At 36.4% G+C, this 19,756-nt stretch overlaps 1 protein-coding gene across 3 annotated transcripts in view; it reads left to right on the plus strand.

Annotated features, from left to right (window-relative positions):
* The window catches only part of LOC143852688 (haloacid dehalogenase-like hydrolase family protein), a 71,785-nt gene that overhangs the window by 39,850 nt on the left and 12,179 nt on the right, over positions 1-19,756 (plus strand). For 2 of the 3 annotated variants that reach the window (XM_077362227.1, XM_077362225.1), the window contains exons 15-24: positions 16-138; positions 1,912-2,109; positions 2,310-2,414; positions 4,722-4,786; positions 8,574-8,667; positions 10,861-11,018; positions 14,078-14,127; positions 14,209-14,330; positions 14,523-14,630; positions 17,972-18,064. In XM_077362227.1, coding sequence (XP_077218342.1) covers positions 16-138; positions 1,912-2,109; positions 2,310-2,414; positions 4,722-4,786; positions 8,574-8,667; positions 10,861-11,018; positions 14,078-14,127; positions 14,209-14,330; positions 14,523-14,630; positions 17,972-18,064 — 1,116 coding nt within the window. The remainder of the gene's footprint in view (positions 1-15; positions 139-1,911; positions 2,110-2,309; positions 2,415-4,721; positions 4,787-8,573; positions 8,668-10,860; positions 11,019-14,077; positions 14,128-14,208; positions 14,331-14,522; positions 14,631-17,971; positions 18,065-19,756) is intronic. The other variant, XM_077362226.1, reaches the window with a different exon arrangement.

Consider the following 19,756-nt stretch of genomic DNA (forward strand, 5'->3'; position numbering starts at 1 on the left):
CGTCTATTATAATAGGTTGTAAATGATGAGGATATGTATCTATGGAAAGCCCTGGGTATAAATTCATGGCCTACATTTGCTATTGTTGGTCCCAATGGTAGACTCCTAGCGCAAATATCAGGCGAAGGCCATCGAAAGGTATTGTTATCCTCCCCAATTTTGTTTTCTAATAATTAACGTCATAGATTTTAATATACATGTTTCATGGATATTCATGTATGGGAAACCCTTTTGGTTTCTTCAAGGAAATGACACTCTTATCAATGTCAATTGCGATTCAACTGATTATAATAGGTTGATTTGATCTTTAAAACTGAGATTTAAGAATGATAGGACTGAAAGAGGTAGGAAATTCTCAAATGCACTTTGTGTTAACATGGAAAAACAATTGAACTACAGAAAATGTAGCAGGAATTCCAAGGACTAATCGAATGTATAACATGACAGAAAATTGAAACAGAAATTTCTGGAACTGAATTGAAATTGAAGAAACAAGAAAGATTACATTCAATGATAGAAAAAGGAGACTATGGAAGAATCTTACTGCAGAGAATTTTCCATCACTCTACCTCGGAGGGGAAAGCTTCCTCCTTTAGCTCTCTGGTTCGTTACAAGACTCAAACTCCCCCACAAATCTTAAAATTCTTGACTGCCTTGAAATTAAAGCACCCTTGCGTATTTATAGGCATCATGGGAAGCTTCTAGAATGTGGCCAACTGGTGCCACCTCTTGGAAAGCTGTTATGTGATGATGTAGCATTAAGACAGCTCACTTACAGGTGCTATGCCAGTTGTAGCATGGGTGATGTGGCACACCACTCACAATGCACAATTTCGGCACACACTCACCTACACTAACGGACATATTACAGTCAAACACGTGTGGGGCTATGTCCATGCTGATGCAGCACCATGAAGAGAAATTGAGGAAAGGGGAGAGAAATAGACGAAAGGGGATAGAATTAGAAGAAGAGAAGAGAGAGAAGAATAGGGGAAGAAAAGAAGAGAAGAAGGAGAATAGAAGAAAATATGAATGGCGGAAGAAGAGAGTAGAAGAAGAAGAATAGAAGAGAAGACGAAGGGAAGAAGAGAATAGAAGAAGATAGAAAAGAAGAGATGAAATTAGAGGGAGGAGAGGAAACCTTTAGGGGGAGAAGCCAATCAATCTTTATTAATCATCAAAGTTACAAAATAAGCTGTAAAGAGGCCTATAAATAGGCAAACAACAACCTAGGAAATAGTAACCTACTAAACACGAACTCTTACAGAAGCCTACTAAAATAAGAACTCTAAATAACTAAATGACTAAAATACCCCTAATAAAATACTAATTGGCAATTATGCCACTTATTTAGGCCTAATATTTGCATCACATGCTCAAGCCAAGCCAAGATTCCCCACGTCATTAGAGCTTTTGAGAACATTCTCTTCCTCTACTTTATTCTATGGACAAACATTGCCAACCTTCTACTCTACTATCTATGCGTCGCCCAAACTTCCTTGGCAGTGGTCCATCTCCACATCAATTAAGGCCGTTCTCTAGCTGTATATTTATTGCTTCCCATGTCCTACCATATGACTCGGGGTCAACCCATCTGCCTATGTAGAACTGCCCTAGTATCATTGGTTCTGTCAAGAGTCTTGATTTCTACATTATTCTTACTTGATCATATTGGAAATTTTTTTTTTTTGGCGAAATAACCAGTGGAAACTTATTCTTTACTAGAATATGGTTTGTTGAAATTGTTTCAAATTCCACTATTTTTACTCATCTAGTACCATAGCAAGCCTTTTGTGCTAAGTTTCAATGTTATTTCATTTTATTTTACAGCTGGCATTCTCACATTCAAGTTGCTCAGTTTTTTTTGATACAGTTGTTTTTCTGGTTATTTTGAGTTTGTTGTTTTTTCAGGATCTAGATGATTTGGTAGAGGCAGCTCTTCAGTTTTATGATGAAAAGAAGCTCCTGGGCAATACTCCTATCCCCTTGGCTTTAGAGAAGGATATTGATCAGCGTTTACTGACATCACCATTGAAATTTCCTGGAAAGCTTTCAATTGATGTTCTAAACAATAGACTCTTTATTTCAGACAGTAACCATAACCGTATTGTGCGCCCTCTCCCTTGTTATTTTTTTCAATTTAACTAAAAGGAGTAATATAACTTTCCAGTCATGGGAAGAACATGCTTTCCTCAGAATAAATCCTGGAGCATGTAAATTACCTTGTAATTCTGTTTTAGACGCTAAGAACTGGGACTTTTTTTTACTGAAATTATAGTGATTGATATCTTTCCCTCCTTGGAAGCTAGGTGGTAACAGATCTAGAAGGAAATTTCATTCTCCAAATTGGGAGTACTGGAGAGGAGGGTCTACGTGATGGTACCTTTGACAATGCCTCCTTCAATCGGCCTCAAGTAAGGATATTAGTCAAATAATCAAATCTATTATATCAATTTGAGTGCCAATATGCAGTGGATTTTATTTAGTTTCTTTCTGGATTCATATCATCTTAAAACAAATTGCATAAGAAAAGGAATTTAGCTGTGAATAATAAGTGCACATTATTATGGTCTATGGTATATTTGCAGTTTACATTTTTTTATCTCATCAGCGAGGTCTGTAATTGGAGAATTTGTATCAATTTGGTAGTTACCTAGGTTCAAACTACCGCTATCGGTCAGCATTTGGCTGGAGGCCAAAACTATAAGTATCAGTCATATCGGCAATACACCTGTGACTCGGGTGATATAATTTCTCATGGTCCTGAAAACCGAGGGATATGCAATATTTTGACCATACTTTTTTGGTGTACTTTGGATTGCATGTTGGCTGGAGGCCAAAACTATAAGTATCAGTCATATCGGCAATACACCCGTGACTCAGGTGATATAATTTCTCATGGTCCTGAAAACCGAGGGACATGCAATATTTTGACCACACTTTTTTTTGGTGTACTTTGGATTTTAATGATTTTTGTCATTTTTTCAAAAAAAAACTATGACTTGATGCCATTCAAAAAAAAAAAAAAAAACTATGATTTGATAACTTAAAGTTGATTTATTAGATTTGTATTGTGTTAGCGAGCATATCAACCACCTATTTAACTAAAGAAATAAAATAACTATTAACCAAGGTAAATCACAAACATAACTAAAAAAATAATAAAAAAGGTAAAACACTAACATAACTGCATAAGTACTAATAGGTCCCACTGTTTGAAAACAGTCAGAAAAAATTAGTAAATGAAGAATAAGCATACACATAGATGTAGGTCAAAATTTTTAAAATATCAAACAGAAAAGAAAGTTAATTATTAAAATTTTAGTAGGGAAAAAATACAAAAAAAAAACATAAAGATTTCATAAAAATTGGAACATAATTGTTACGTACATGAATCATGCTCATAATATGTATATCTAGCTCTATAACAATTGAAAAATAGCACATGTTAAATAAAAACCTTCATTAAATTGAAGGGAAAAAACCCAAAAGTATGCCTAACTTTATAGATCTAGTCTAATAGATATGTAATACAATCAAGCAATACATTGCATATATAAATCTGGGCTACTAATATTGGCACAGCCATGTTTTGATAATGGACCTTGTTGTTTCTTTTTTAATTGCCGAACTCCCCAAAAATTGTTATAATGCTCGGAATATGGAGAAATTATATGAGGGGTGACCGTGCAAACACGTGATTTGTGAAAAGTACGGTACGGCCCACTCCATACGATGATCCAAACCGTCCATTTGTTGGGCCACAACGTAAATAGGTTGTGCCCCCAAAATCATTTCCATAGCATGATCCTAACTCTTCCATCTATAGAAGATTTCGTAAATGATTTTTGGGGCAGTACCTACATAGATCGGATGGCTAGGATCATCCTATGGAAATGATTTTTGGGGCACAACCTATTTACGTTGTGGCCCAACAAATGGACAGTTTGGATCATAGTATGGAGTGGGCCGTACCTTGCTTTTCAAAAATCACGTGTTTGCATGGCCACCCATCATATAATTTCTCAGTAATATGTATATTTAGCCAGCTGTGAAAAGTTGTTACAATTCCCAAAAGGCTCTCAGAAGCCAATTTAAAAAGAACCGACAAGGTGAGTTCGGCACATTATCAAAACATGGTTGTGCCAATATCGGTAGCCTAATCTATCATTAAAAGATGAAATATTATCACATAAATAACACTCAAATCTTGTCGCACACATGCATATCCAATGATTCGTGCATTTTTATGTATTACATAATTACAACCAGTCCATCAAAACAAAAAGAAGAAAGAGGGATTGCATCTTGAATTAAAAATCCCAAATTTTTAAATCCAATTTTGATTCTTCGATTTGCACTTCAAATCGTGTTTTTTCTTTCTTTTTTTTGTGGTCGAATCTGGTACATGTATGTTGATTTAGGTAATACAATGTTAAATAAAGTAAAAACCTTATGAAAATTGCAAAAGAAATTAAAAAAAATGAACTTTAGGGAATTCACGTCACGTGAACATGGCACTGTACAGACCATGTATCGACCATATATCAGTTATATTGACCCCATATTGGATGTGTCATTATACTTGACCCCACTGATACAGATACATATCGACCTATATATCGATTAATGGGAGTTTCATTGTAGTTTACCGAGGTCTATGTTTTCTTGGTTTTGTAATGCAATACATGCACAACCTTAGCTTTGTATGTTATTTGTAGGGCCTGGCATACAACCCAAAGAAAAACCTGCTGTATGTGGCTGATACTGAAAATCATGCTTTGAGGTATGCTACACAACTCATACTTTAATGGTTTTGAATGTTTATAGTTGGCTAAATTTTGTGCAATCAATCTCATTAGTAAGGATTATAGATAAATTAATTCTTTTTTGAATTGATTTGTTGTAGCCATTATCTAATAAGATCTTCTGAGTGTTTTTGTTCTTTACTATTGCTGAGATGATTTTAATTGGATCCCTAGGTTCTAGTACAGTGAAATGCTTCTTAAACTCAAATTAGCAACATATATGTATGTGTTTGAAATAACTAGGACTTTAATGCAAGCAAACTTCTAGGAATCACAAAAATGTAAAAACTTGCTAGAGAATTGATCACACGAACACACCAATTGATCTTCAAAGTCAAAGCTTGAGAATGATAAAATGGCCATAAAATTTGATCAGTCACTCAAAATCTTCACTATAAAATCTGTGACTATTGATTACTAGACAAAAAAACTATGGAATCCCTAGGTTCTAATACTTTAATGCTTCTTAAACTCAAATCAGCATTATATGCCTATATGTTTGAAATAAATTAGGACTTGTTAATGCAAGTAAATCACTGAATCGACGAAATTGTAGAAAACTTGCTAGAGAATTGATCATGCAAACACACCAACTGTTCTTAAAACAATGCTAAAGTAAGATATAATGACCATAAAATTTGATCAGTCACTCAAAAGCTTGGCAATAAAATCTATAACTATTGATTAACTACATCATGTTATAATGATAATACAGTTTGACCAGTCACTCAAAAGCTTCACAATAAAATCCGTAACTATTGATTTACTAGACAAAAACATTACGGAAACCATATACATACATACTCGTTTATACTATTTTGGAGTATTCCTAACAATTGTTTTGGTCGCAATAGTTTTGATATTTTCAACATTTAATTTGTTACACTTAGCACTTGAGTTCGTTACCAAGATATTGAATCATATTGAGCAGACCCCATGATGGTTTACATTAATTTTGAACAGTTAAAATTCTTGGCTATTCCATGTTGCAGGACCACTTTTGGTCCCATTTGGATTCTTGAATATGGGTTTGGTGTGTGTGTGTGGGGGGGGGGGGGGGGGGGGGGGAGAAGAATTTAAAGCTTTCTCGTTAATTTCCATGACAATTAGGGGATTTCATTTTCCCACTTTTTCAAACTTTCCTTCTTATTTCAAACATTTTCTTGAAGCAAATCTGAAGTGGTTATATTTTTTCATGAATAGATCATATCAGCATTATTTTGTAGTTCATTTTAATGCCCACGATTGAGTTGTTTTCTCATGTTATTTTCTATAATAAGTTACGTTTTTATTGTATTCTGCCATGAATCCCGTTCATTTGAAGCTGAAGCATGCCAACATTCTAATGTTGACCTTAGTATCAACTCTCATCCTACCATGTGTTTAGCGTTAAAACTTGAGCAACTTCTATATGGAACCGTTAAACAGGAAAGAAAGAATTACCTCAACATTGATGCCTAGAGAAAACTGTTTACGCATATTTTCGTATTGCTTATGTCAGTTTGAAAATTTGGCAACATTTACTTCAACATTAATGCCTAGAGAAAACTGCTTATATATATATATATATATATATATATATATATATATATATATATATATATAGAGAGAGAGAGAGAGAGAGAGAGAGAGAGAAAACGGTTCCTACACATATGTGTAGAGAGTTCTCTACACACTAGCTTAAAATACAGTGGGGGCCCACATTGTTTGGGTGATCCAAGCCATCCATTTTAAAGGCCCTCACATAGATAGGGTGTCTACAAAAAATCAGATCCATAGGATCATCCCAACCCTACAATTTGTGGAGGTAAAATGGATGTCTTTAAACCTTCACAAATTAGTCCATTTTTTGCCTCCACAGTTCGAATGGTTAGGATGATCCTATGGATCTGATTTTTTGTGGACACCCTATCTATGTGAGGGCCTTAAAAATGAATGGTTTGGATCACCCAAATAATGTGGCCCCCATTGTATTTTAAGCTAGTGTGTAGATAACTTATGTGCACAAGTGTGTAGGAACCGTTTTCTCATATATATATATATATATATATATATATATATATATATATATATATACACACACACACTAGCTTAAAATACAGTGGGGGCCCACATTGTTTGGGTGATCCAAAGCATTCATTTGATGGGCCCTCACATAGATAGGGTGTCCTCAAAAAATCAGCTTCATAGGATCATCCTAACCCTTCAAACCGTGGAGGCAAAAAATGGACAGATTTGTGAAGGTTTATACACGTCCATTTTACCTCCACAGATCGTAGGGTTGGGATGATCCTATGGAGCTGATTTTTTGTGGACACCCTATCTATGTGAGGGCCAATGAAATGAATGGTTTGGATCACTCAAACAATATACCCTCTACTGTATTTTAAGGTAGTGTGTAGGTAAGTTATCTACACACTACCTTAAAATACAGCGGGGGCCACATTGTTTGGGTGATCCAAAGCATTCATTTGATGGCCCCTCACTTAGATAGGGTGTGCCCAAAAAATCAGCTCCATAGGATCATCCCAACCCTACGCTCTGTGGAGGTAAAATGGACGTGTATAAACCTTCACAAATCAGCCCATTTTTTGCCTCCACGGTTCGAATGGTTAGAATGATCCTATGGAGCTGATTTTTTTGGCACACCCTTTCTATGTGAGGGCCCATCAAATGAATGCTTTGGATCACCCAAACAATTTGGTCCCCGCTATATTTTAAGGTAGTGTGTAGATAACTTATCTGCACTAGTGTGTAGAAAACGTTTTCTCATATATATATGAGGAATGATAGATACAAGGGAGCCCTTGCATAAAGAGCCAAAAAAAGGGCTTTTGATTGGATCCACCTCATCAAATGTAACTGATTTTACTTTTTCAACTAATTTTAAAATGTAACTGAAAATGACGCGGATCCAATGAAGAGCCCTTTTGTGGCTCTTTATGCAAGGGCTCCCTTGTGTGTGTGTATATATATATATATATGAGGAATAAGATTGTACGCTCGACCGTACCTAAAGTTAGGTACGGTAGAGTGCCAAATCACATGGGTCCCCCATTTTTGGTGGACATCTAAACCATTCATTTGCAAGGCCCCATCATAGATAGGGTGCATACCAAAAATCAGCACCATTGAATCATCCTAACCCCTCCAAAACTGGAGGCCAAAATGGGCAGATTTGTGGACAAACACTGTCTGTCCATTTTGGCCTCCACAAATGGATGGGTTAGGATCATCCTATGGAGCTGATTTTTGGTATGCACCCTATCTATGATGGGGCCTTGCAAATGAATAGTTTAGATGCTCACCAAAAATGTGGGACCCATGTGATTTGGCACTCTACCGTACCTAACTTTAGGTACGGTCGAGCGTACAATCCTTTTCCTCTATATATATATATATATATATATATATATATATATATATATATATATATATATAGGGAAAAAGGTTTATGAGATATATATTTCCGTATTACTAGTCAGTTTGAAAATTTGGCAATTTTCGGATGAACTTTTCTCAACTTGATCTCATAGTAGGTGGATTGAAAACTTAAAACTGCTTCTGGGATTTGAATAGGGAAGGTTTTCCCTAGCATGTCATGATTCTTTCCTGCTTTGTAACATTTGTAAGAACAAATTGGAAGAAATTGAATTTTCTGGAGTAAATCGACCTAGGAATAAGACTAATTCAATCCACTGAGTTTTAAGCATTTACCGGTTTCCTTCCAGATATTTAATATTCAATTTTGTATTATGTTTCCAGGGAGATTGATTTTGTGAATGAGACAGTGCAGACTCTTGCTGGAAATGGGACTAAAGGTTCCGACTACAAAGGGGGTGGAAAAGGAACCTCTCAGGCAAGATAGAATGAACACGACCTCTTGCATTTTCTTTTCATTGCATGTAACTGCCATAGTTTTTTGAAAAGTTAGCATTAATTTATGTCTGTATCTTTTAGCGCTTGTTTGGATCTAGGGAAAAGAAATATTTGGTTTTTTTTCTGGATTTTTTCTTTTTACTGTGTGTTCACAACTATCAAATTGTTGGAATCTTAAATTCTATTGTTTGGGCCCAATCATCGTCTCCGAAGCCATCCTGTTGCTGCTCCTCTCCTAAGCGGTCATGTTGATCGACATCATCCCGAACCTTCAACCCTGTTGATGCTCCTCTCTAAAGTGATAGACATCATTTGATTTCCCAAAAGTCAACAGAAAAGGACTAAAAGAAAAGAAATGAAATGAACATGATCCCTTTACTTTCTCCTGCCACAATGCTGAAAAGGAAGGGAAATGAAATCGGTTTCTTACCTCCTCCTGCAATCAGTTTGATAAAGAGGTCTTTACTTTTTCAATTCTTTCAGTCTGCTGCAATCAAGACTGAAAAACAATGAAATGAACTAATAACTTTACTTTCTCGATTCTTACCTCCTCCCGCAATCAGATTGATAAAGCAAATATCAGGAGGTAAGAATTGAGAAATGGGTTACTCGATGTTCCCGAGCCAAGCAACAACCTAAAGAAATGGTTTCTATATCGAGTGTTAACTTACCAACTTCTCCAAAAGCTTAAGCTGTTGGAGAAAGGCGTTATTTATCTTTTATACTTTAACACTCCCCCGCACGTGTGGCCCACTGGGCAAACATGTGGCACATGTGGTCCCACTTTGGGCTGACCATCGCATGTGGATTTTTGCTATCCGGGAGGTTTGAACTCGAGACCTTTGCCTCTGATACCATGTTAACTTACCAACTTCTCCAAAAGCTTAAGCTGTTGGAGAAAGGCATTATTTACCTTTTATACTTTAACATCGAGCAACCCCAAAGGTCTGTAGGGTGATAGATCTGAACCCGTCTAACTCTACTAGTCTGTCAAATTATCTCCCATTTACTTTTATAGGCGCATACACTATCTTGAAAGACTGAGCTGCAGATGCGAAATAGAATTTAGACATTTGATGGGTTTTAATGGAAGTTATGGATTTGCTGTGCAAACACCGAGAAGACGAACCCAGCAACCTAGACTTCTGAAACCCAGATTTTTGAAGGACCTAGCGCGAAAGAACTTGATCGATAAAGGGCGCGGCTTTGCGGAGGCCATGTCAACAGCCAGATGCTCGCTAAAAAGATCATTCGACAAGGATCTTACTGGCCAACCATGGGTCAAGATTGTCATAAATTCGTCAGGGGATGCATGAAGTGTCAAATTCACGCCATTTGCTCTAACCAAGAAGACGAAGCCCGCAAATCGAAGCAAACACACACACACACACACACACACACACACACACACACACACACACACACACACAAAGATGAGAAAGTAAATCGAAGCAAACGGAATAGGTCTCCGTCTAACACCACCAGTCTCTCGGACTTTGCCACCGCAGGGCCTTGAGACCCCACCTGAGGACCTTGATCTGCTCAATTCCCTTAAACGCATTCGGAAGCAAACAGAATAGATCTGTCCCTCCTCTAACAATATACTCATCTTGCCTTGCAAGAGTGACTTTTTCCTTGAAGACAGAAGTATCGAAATTGAGAGACATCGAAGGTTTGTTAGCGGGCATGGAGACCATACCTAGGAGGAGCTTAGCTGAAACCTTCAATAGCAGCAGCAACTGCGAGCCTTCCACAACTGCTCGGACAGAAACCAATTGCAACAACGGTTGCCAAGGAAACTAAACCCCCGAAAAATGAGAACTTTAGTTTCCAAGGAAAATAAAATTATAGGTCTCCCTAGGTTTTCCTCTTTCCTGGTTTTTTGCATAAAGTTTATTCCAAGAATCACAGAAATCCGTGTTTAATGAGTTCTCCCATCCTTGGAAAACTCAATTTTTAAGAAGAGTTTTTTTCTGAGAAAAGAGAATGCCTACATCCAAACATGCCCTTAGTTCCTCTAATTCAGTGCATTTCATGTAATTTACACTTTACTAAATTTTCATTTCAGAATCTTTCACAATTGATATTATTCATTTCTCAGAAATAAATGTCATTATTTATGTCTCATCTTCACCCAAGTTCGCTTATTCGTAAGTTAGTATTTCTCGCTTAGGTCCTCAATTCTCCATGGGATGTCTGCTTTGATCCCACCAATGAGATTGTCTATATTGCAATGGCTGGGCAGCATCAAATTTGGGAGCACAGTACACTAGACGGAATTACTAGAGCTTTTAGTGGTGACGGTTTTGAACGAAACTTGAATGGTTCAAGGTAATGAATGTCAGCCATGTAGGTATTTTGTTGTGAATGATGTTCTAATCACGCAGTATGACCAACCATTTTACTTTTCCTCTGTTGGTTTCATTTTTATTCTTTGTAAATTTATGCAATGAGGACTGGCATTGTAGTATGCAAACAAGTTATGTTCTTGTTATTATTATTTCTGCTATTGACATTGTTGATCATCTGTTCTTATCATCATTGTAATTGTTATTATTTTTATCTACGCATTGAAACCATTGTAGTGCCAAGATTGCTATAGAGGGTAGTATTGCATTGGTCCATCGAGTTTAAACCAACATTCAAAAACTTAGAACCGAATTCACACTTGTTAGGGGCAACACTTAATGTAGAACGTATTGAATTTAGGGTCTAGGTTTCTTATATAGTTAGTTCCTTTCTTTTTGTTTGGCTAGATTTAGGTAATTGAAGGAGAAAAACAGTAAAAGCAGATTGGTGCTAGACTTTACTTTTTGAGTCCGATTTCAATTTTTAAGATAACAAAGAAGTAGGCTGAACCCATTAAAAAAAAGAACAAGAAAAAGAAATAGTAGGCTGGAACATGAAATCTCAGAGTTCTAGTTCTACTCGAGTTTATTAAAATAACTATGATATCTGGGTCGTCAAAACACTGGAAAAAGAAATAGTAGGCTGGAACATGAAATCTCAGCGTTCTAGTTCTACTTGAGTTTATTAAAATAACTATGATACCTGGGTCGTCAAAATACTGGAGTATCAAGGTTCCAATAATTGTAATCGTATCAGGATACTTCCATCAGTTCCTTCCAAAGAAAAAAAATATATTATGGGAAGGATAAATTTAGTGGTTACTTGTACCCTAGTGTTGCTGTATAGATGCCTATATCTGCATCCAGGTGACATAACCCAATAGAGTGTCTATCAGGTTAAATTTAGAGGTTACTTGTACCCAGGCGTTGTTCTATTAAATGCCTATATCTGCATCTAGGTAACGTATCCCAATAGAATGTCTATCAGGTTTTCAGAAAGTGGCTACAATTCAGCTAGAGGTCCTATGAAGTCAACCCATCCAAGTTTTTGAGAACTTTATCGAGTTTTCAAGTCATGTTTTTGTTAGAGAGAACATTTTTAGTGACTAAATGCATTATTGTAAGTGCACATGTCATTGATATATATTCTGTAATGTTTTGAAATCATAATTAAATGAGTGGTCTCTCCTATCGCTCTTTTGTTCCTCCATCATCATCATCATCATCATCATCTGTCTCTCTCTCTCTCTCTCTCTCTCTCTCTCAAATTATGGCAGCAATTTTCATCACCATCAACAGATACTTGGTGGGTAGAAATTAGGGCAAAACGATGATTTGAGTCCATTAGAGGAGGTAAGAAGATGGGAATCAAAGAAGAGGGTCCTGCTACACAAATTTTTTTGGAGAGGAAGTGGTGGCTATATCCAAGCCAGAGAAGAAGAAAAAGAGAACAATGAAAATCAGGATTATTGTTTGGGCCTTTGGGTCGTCGCTCAACAGGATTATTGTTTGGGGTCATCGTTCATCAGGATTACTATTTGGGGTCGCTCTGGGAACGACCCCGAGTTCTTCCAAAGTGAGAGATGACCTCGAGTCAGACCAGAATGACCTCGAGTCAGACCGAGATGACCTCGAATTGATTCTTCTTTTTTCCCTTCTTCCTTTTTTCCATTTCTTCCGATGCATTCCATTTTTTTTTGGCATCGATTATTCTTTTTTCCTTCGTCCTCTTCTTTTTCTTTTCTGACGCCTTCCATTTTTTCGGCATTGATTCCTCTTTTTACTTCTTCTTCATCCTCTCTTCCTCTTCATCTTCTTCTTCCTCTTCCTCTTCCTCATCTTTGGAGTTGCAGAGATGAAAAAACAGGGAAAAAATGAGAAAATGTTTTCCGTGCTTTATTTGCACTTAAGGGTAAAATTGTCTTTTGGACTGTACGACGCCACAGTCCAATGATTCCAATCACCTTGATTTTTGGTGCCATTCGCCGAAAATTTCAAAATTTTTACACAATGTCACTGTTTTATCCTAACATTTATAGATTTTATATTTTTCTAATGGATTAAGCTCTTCTTTAGCGATTGGTTTTATCTCTACTGTATTGGGCAGTCTGTTACTGTGCCCCTATTATAGTAGCTATTTATTAGTATATATTTGTTATACATCCAACAAGAAACAAAGACTCAAGTTTTAGAAGTCATGTTATTCTTTACAGTAGCTTTTGCTTAGCTACATTGACATTGATTCCCATAAAAATCATAATGGTGAAAATCCGCTCCTATTTCTCTATCCTTGAACTCAGACATCAGTTTCTTACACATGCCATTTAACCTCAAGATTAGGGGTGGGTTTTCTTAAAGTCATTCATTTCCTCCTAATAGAACAACTACTTTTTCATTTGCATTGTGCTATCAATAAGTCGTATTTATTGGTTGTTTCCGTAGTTTTAAATTTCCAACAAAACTGACACGAAACGATCAAAATGTTTTTGTTTCCATCCCTTTCAAAACACAGACCAAAACCGAATCTCAGAACAAAACTAAAATAGTAAGTCTATTAGTCGTATACTATCGTTGTATGTGTTACATAATTATATTTATATGGATTACAGGTGAAGTGCAGTGTATGTATCATGTATAAATATTTATATGAATTAAATGTGAAATGTGGTATGTACTGAATTGTTAGACACACGCTATAGCATATCACTAGGTGTTTGATGTTGTTAAACCATCATGGTTGTTGTTTTTTTTTTTGGGCTTATATGATGGCTTTTATGCGTGTATTTATATTCAAGCACTTCTTGAAGTTTTATCTTAAGTCTCCACCATTTGCACATGTTTCCATATGTGTATGTAATTATACGGGATTTATACCAAAATTTCCTCTATTTCATGGTCTTTGTTTGGAAATTGAATTTACAAGTAGCTTCTGCCTCACAAAACTTATTGCAAGTATCTAAATTCCACATCAATCTTTTCTAGGCATTTTTTGACACAGAGGATGACTGTTACTAAACATCTCATTTTTCTTTGTTGTGATAGCTCTACAAGCACATCGTTTGCACAACCTTCTGGAATATCGTTATTTCCTGGTAATGTATTATTGTTATTTATTGACTTTTATGTCGTTCTGTAATTATCACTAAAATGTTAATTCAAACTATATATCACAGATTTGAAGGAGATATATGTAGCTGATAGTGAGAGTAGTTCGATCAGGGCTCTTGATCTGAAAACAGGAGGATCGAGATTGCTTGCTGGGGGTGATCCAATTATTCCGGAAAATTTGTTTAGGGTACTCCTGATTATTATCATCTATAGTGATCGTTTCATCTTATTTAACATTTAGACATAACAACTTTAATTTGGACCACATGAAAGCAGACACTAATGGAAACATCTTCAAGCATAACTGTTAGTTAATTTCATTTATCAGTTCCATGCCGTAAATCCCTCCTAATGATGTTGACTTCCATGCTTTGCACAGTTTGGGGATCATGATGGAATAGGATTGGATGCTCTTCTCCAACATCCTTTAGGCATATTCTGTGGGAAGGATGGTCAAATTTATATTGCAGATTCTTATAATCACAAGGTACTGTTCAATTAACCTGAACTTGGTAAATGTTAGAAACGCCAAGTTGCTAACAATAATAAGTTGCGCCATATTCTCATTTGGCACCAATTTTCTATAAATGTTAGCATACAAACATTGTTGGATAATTAGTTCCTAAGATATAACATTTCCTCTTTTCTTCATATATGTGCAAATTAGTGTGAGCTTAACTTTCATGTGTTGTTAGCTCAGTTGGAGGTTGAAGGTGTTAATTTTTCTAATACAAATCTGTGTGGTAGTATAATGCAATTTGATTAACTTCATGCGTTGCTCCTGCCTTGGATGCCATGGTCGATTCTTCTCTTTAGGTGCTCCTGCCTTAAATGCCAATTCTTTTTTCTGAAGGATGATGAACCAATAATGGAAGGATGATGATGCTGAAGCCAGTGCTCCCGTCATGGATGCCATGGGCGATTCTTTTCTTCTTTCCAGTCTATTGTATAGAGGTGTTGAGGTGTTGCGGAGGGAGGGAGGGAGAATCAAGAATACCACCTCATGGGCGGGTAACGTGATCCACGCAAAATTCCTCTCTGGAAATCCCATTTCGCGAACTTTTTGGAACCAAACGCCAGAATCACGGTAAATGGATCGAGTTCCGATTCTAATTCCCTATTCCTGTGATTCAAACACGCCCTAAATGTTGTAACATGGCCATAGGGGAATCATCCCATCCCATGGAGATTTTTCAGTTGTTTGACGAGATCAAGAAGAAATTGGAGGGATCACCTATCTCTTTTCACCATGTTAGAAGGTCGGCCAATAGTGAGGCGGATACGCTAGCAAGAGATGGAGCCACAAGGGAATTCCCCTTGAGGGTTTTTTGTATTCTTCCTTTGCATTTTTTCGATTTCTGTTTTTTCTCTTTCCCCTTTGTATTGACCACCTCAATCGTGATTCTGGATCCTCTTATGGGAGATCTTGAAGATGTAAGAAAATTCATCTCTAGGCTTCGTAAGTTATATCAAGTGTCTCAAAAAATCATCAAAGAAGGAAACAAAGTAGCCAAAAACCAAACATAGAAATAATTGGGGATGCTCCCCTTACATCAAAATGCATTTTGTGAGAACTCGAATTAAACTTTTATTGCTACTGGGAGTAAACGTGGTTCAACAATATTTTGAGAACTGATGTCTCGCACTGGAGATCCATTACATATTTGGAATTTATAAAACTAGCAAACAAAATACCTAGACTCGATAAATAAATGTGACTAAGATGAGTGTGACAATATCATCTCGCCTTTATTATTGGCTGAGTCTGAATGGCGAGCAATTGGAGTAGGATGGTCAACATGATCCGCGAGGTACAAGCCTCCTCTTCCATGACCGCTGCCAATCTTCCTCGTGTTCAGGTCTTGAAAAACACTGTACAAAGAGGAAAAGGTTACAATATAGTTAAGTTCTTTGGTTAGACTACTTTTTTTTTAAATGGTTTCGTTAGACTAAGATTAACAAATTTGAAGAAAAAGATGAAAGATGGAATATGAGGGAGAAACCTTAAGGCTTCCCTTCTAGACACAAGAGTAACTGAATCATCATCTACATTAATATGATCTTTACTAGGGAGGGAAAGTACAGAAAGAAAACCATCAACCTTACCAGAATGTGTTTCAAAGCTATCTAGGAGGAGGAGACGACAAGGAAGCATGAATACCTGAGAACAACATAATGGTCCTAGAGCTCAAAGATATCTCTAGCAGAACATGTCCCTTATGAAGATCATCAATGACTTGATCCTTGAGATCCATGGAAGATTTACATGTGGCTTATTATGGAGATGCATCCTGACTCCTGAGTACTCGTATCAACATATATGGTAGTCTTCCTCCCAGCCATAGCTGCACAAGAACTAAGTCCTCTGAATCTCTGATTAGGTGATAGTGAAGATCCCATCACATCTCTCTCGTATGCCTAAGATGGTAATGTTGAGGAATTGATGAAGATGTATTGTGACAACTAGAGGACAATTGATATAGTGAGCAATTTATTATTTCATGAGAAGACTAAACATATTGAAGTTGATTGTCACTTTATTCGGGAGAAGATCTCAAGTAAACCTATCATTTTTTTTCTCATTTACCATTTAAAAAAAAAGAAAGAAAGAAAAAAGATCTCAAGTAAACATATTTTACTCCATATGTGAAGTCCAAGGACAATTAGCAGACATCCAATCTTTACCGAAGCACTTGGTCGTGATAATTTTCATATTATATATTTCAAGTTGGGCATGTATTATTACTATTCAAAAAAAAGTTGGGCATGTATTATATCGATGCTCTAGCATGAGCGAGAGTATTAAGATGTAGTAGTTTTTATATGTTATTCATGTGGTTAGGATGGGCCCTATCTGATGTAGTTCGAGCCGTGTGGCTTTTGGATGGGACCACTTTTCTTCTCAAATGTGTGCTTTATGATTCAGGCTGCATCACTATCGTACTTATGATTGTAATGGAATTCTTGTAGTATTCCTATTTGAGCATATAGATAAAGTCTTTTATCTATGACAGGCCTCCTCCATGTTTTCTTTTTTATTTTACATTGACATAGATATCCATAATGTGTTGTAGTAAGTAAAAAAGAAACCGAGTTATGTATTTTGCCAAAAAGCATCAACGATTTTAGGGGTATTAGCCTTTTTATTAAAAAAAATAATTGAAATGTCACAATGAAATTGCTTAGCAACTGAAAAGGACATCTATTTTGGATTGTGTACATTGTGGCCATTGTGTCTTAGACGTGCCTGTAGTTAATATGTATCAGACACAAACTTTCCATTTAAAGTTTGAAAATCTCGCGGGGTTGGAAAGGAATTGCGAGCAGTCAAGCACAAACACTATTTAATGTAGGCTTCAAATATAGAATAGGCACTGTAACTTGCGAAAGATGGAAGTACAAAACCTCAATTCCTTCAGAAATGAAACATTTCGATTATTGATCTTCATCTTCAGTTGTGATGTATCCGGGATTTTTTTGCCATTGCTTTTGTTCACTCTGTCCTTGGAGATTCCTGATTCGCTGTACTTATCACAGTAAAGCTCTGCAAGCATGTATTTGTAATCTTTTTTACTTCCTTTCCGTGAGTAATTTCTGAGATGGATTCTTAGTAAGTTTTATTCATACTTCATTGGATATTCCAAGAATTAGGGCTATCTGAATGCTTCTTTGTCAGTTTTTAATCAAGGTCATATTCAAACACTCCATAAACATTAGTTGCAGGCCCCATTAATTTTTCTTTTGAGATGTGCTTTTAAAGCCATGGTTATTATATTTAATGATTTGATGCTTCTTTCCATTTATTAACTTATGCCTCCAAAATGACAGATCAAGAAACTAGACCCAGTTAGTAAGAGAGTCGTAACATTAGCGGGGACTGGGACTGCCGGTTTCAAGGATGGATCAGCGCTATCAGCTCAGGTCTGGAATTCATTTTATATTCTATGATTTCTCATTGATGTTCGAAAATTTATGTCTCAAGACCCATAAATATTATGACCATCTCTGTTTCAAGGTAAAAACGTTCAAACAGCATATAGATGCTTGAATTGTTATATGATTGTACCCAGTATTGGAGGTTAACATATTTGTAATATTTGCCTTAAGGCAAATGAAGAGGAGAGTGTATAACTGGAGAATGGATTGTCATAATCAATTCAGTCCTGGAAATCAAGCCTGATCATAAAAGCCCTAAGGGTGGATTTCTTGATGGAATTATACATTGTAAAGAGGAATCCTCTGGTACAACTTTTCTGCATTGTCATGTATTGGACACAATGATGTCCGATTATTGATCTGGACCATCTACCTGCGTTCCAACCTTTGATTAAACATGCAAAACTTACAACTGATCAAACCATCCACGTGTGTTCCCACCATACAAACTGTAACAAAATATAATTAGAAAATTTGTAAAAATATGATAGAGACAAGAACTACATTTGAACGATCTGCATCAAATAAAATATTTGACATTCCATCTAGCGTTGGACAATGTAGGACACCTAAACTCAATCTGACTATGTTACATTGTGTTTCATCTTTTCTTTGTTTGTCGGTTTTTCTTTTTCTTTTTCCCTTTCGAGAAGTAACCAGATATATTATTAAAAAGAAAGGGAGATATAAAAACACAGCAAACAAACAATTGGTTTAGCAGAAGGAAGCCTGCAATATGAAGGGTCCTCCCACTTAGTTCCCTCTTGGCTAAATCATCCGCCAATTGGTGCTCCTAGGGATATGAGTATATGTTTAGATTACCTTTCTATTCAAATCATGAATATCAAGATTTATTTACCAAATCTCCAAAGTCCCAACTTTTGCTTCAGTACCCCACAGAGTGACAACAGATGAGTGTTCTTCAACCCATAATTCTTACATCAAAAGAGTCTTCTTCAACCCATAACCTTTTAAGAGTGCTTTCACTTCTGCATGCTCAGAATCTCCAATAGCAATCAGCCTGGAGGAAGTTCCTCTTCCGTCTCATTTCTAAAAATACCACCAATGTTGACAGTCTCTTCCCTTTAGAGCTACCATCAAAGTTAAACTTTAGAAGCTAGGAGATGTGGAATATCTAGCCACAACTTCATTTCTATATGGAAAACTTCTCACTACTTCGCTCCAATTCTGGTAAGGGTCCCCCACTGACTCCTCCCAAACTCCTTCCTCCCAATGACCCATTGAATGATATAAAACTTTGTATTCCTTGCTTGTCGCTAAGGAGAGTAGAGTTTTTCCTCAAAGATCGTCCACTTTTTTCATTCCATTATCCCCACAACATCATAGGTGGTGATCTTGCAATCCTTCATTCCCAACGGCCCCAAAGGACTGTCAGAAAAAGTGATCCAAAATAGGGTCCATAAACACTGAAGAGATACCAAAGCTTTTAAGTAGAAACAAAGATACTTCTCCACTATCTTGCAACAAATGAATATATGATGCTGATAAGATTAAATTGACTTCATAATTATTAGCAGACGTTGAACTCCATTCCATTATGTTTTTTCTCCCTGGAAGAATCGAGTCAATCGACTCAAAAATAAAAATCGATTCAGCGACAGCCAGTGACTCACCAAAAATCGACTCCATTCCATTAACAGCCAGTGAGTCACTAAA

The sequence above is a fragment of the Tasmannia lanceolata genome, unplaced genomic scaffold (genome assembly GCF_043159265.1).
Source record: "Tasmannia lanceolata isolate RefF3 unplaced genomic scaffold, GAP_Taslan_0.1 ptg000019l, whole genome shotgun sequence".
In the NCBI taxonomy this organism is placed as follows: domain Eukaryota; kingdom Viridiplantae; phylum Streptophyta; class Magnoliopsida; order Canellales; family Winteraceae; genus Tasmannia; species Tasmannia lanceolata.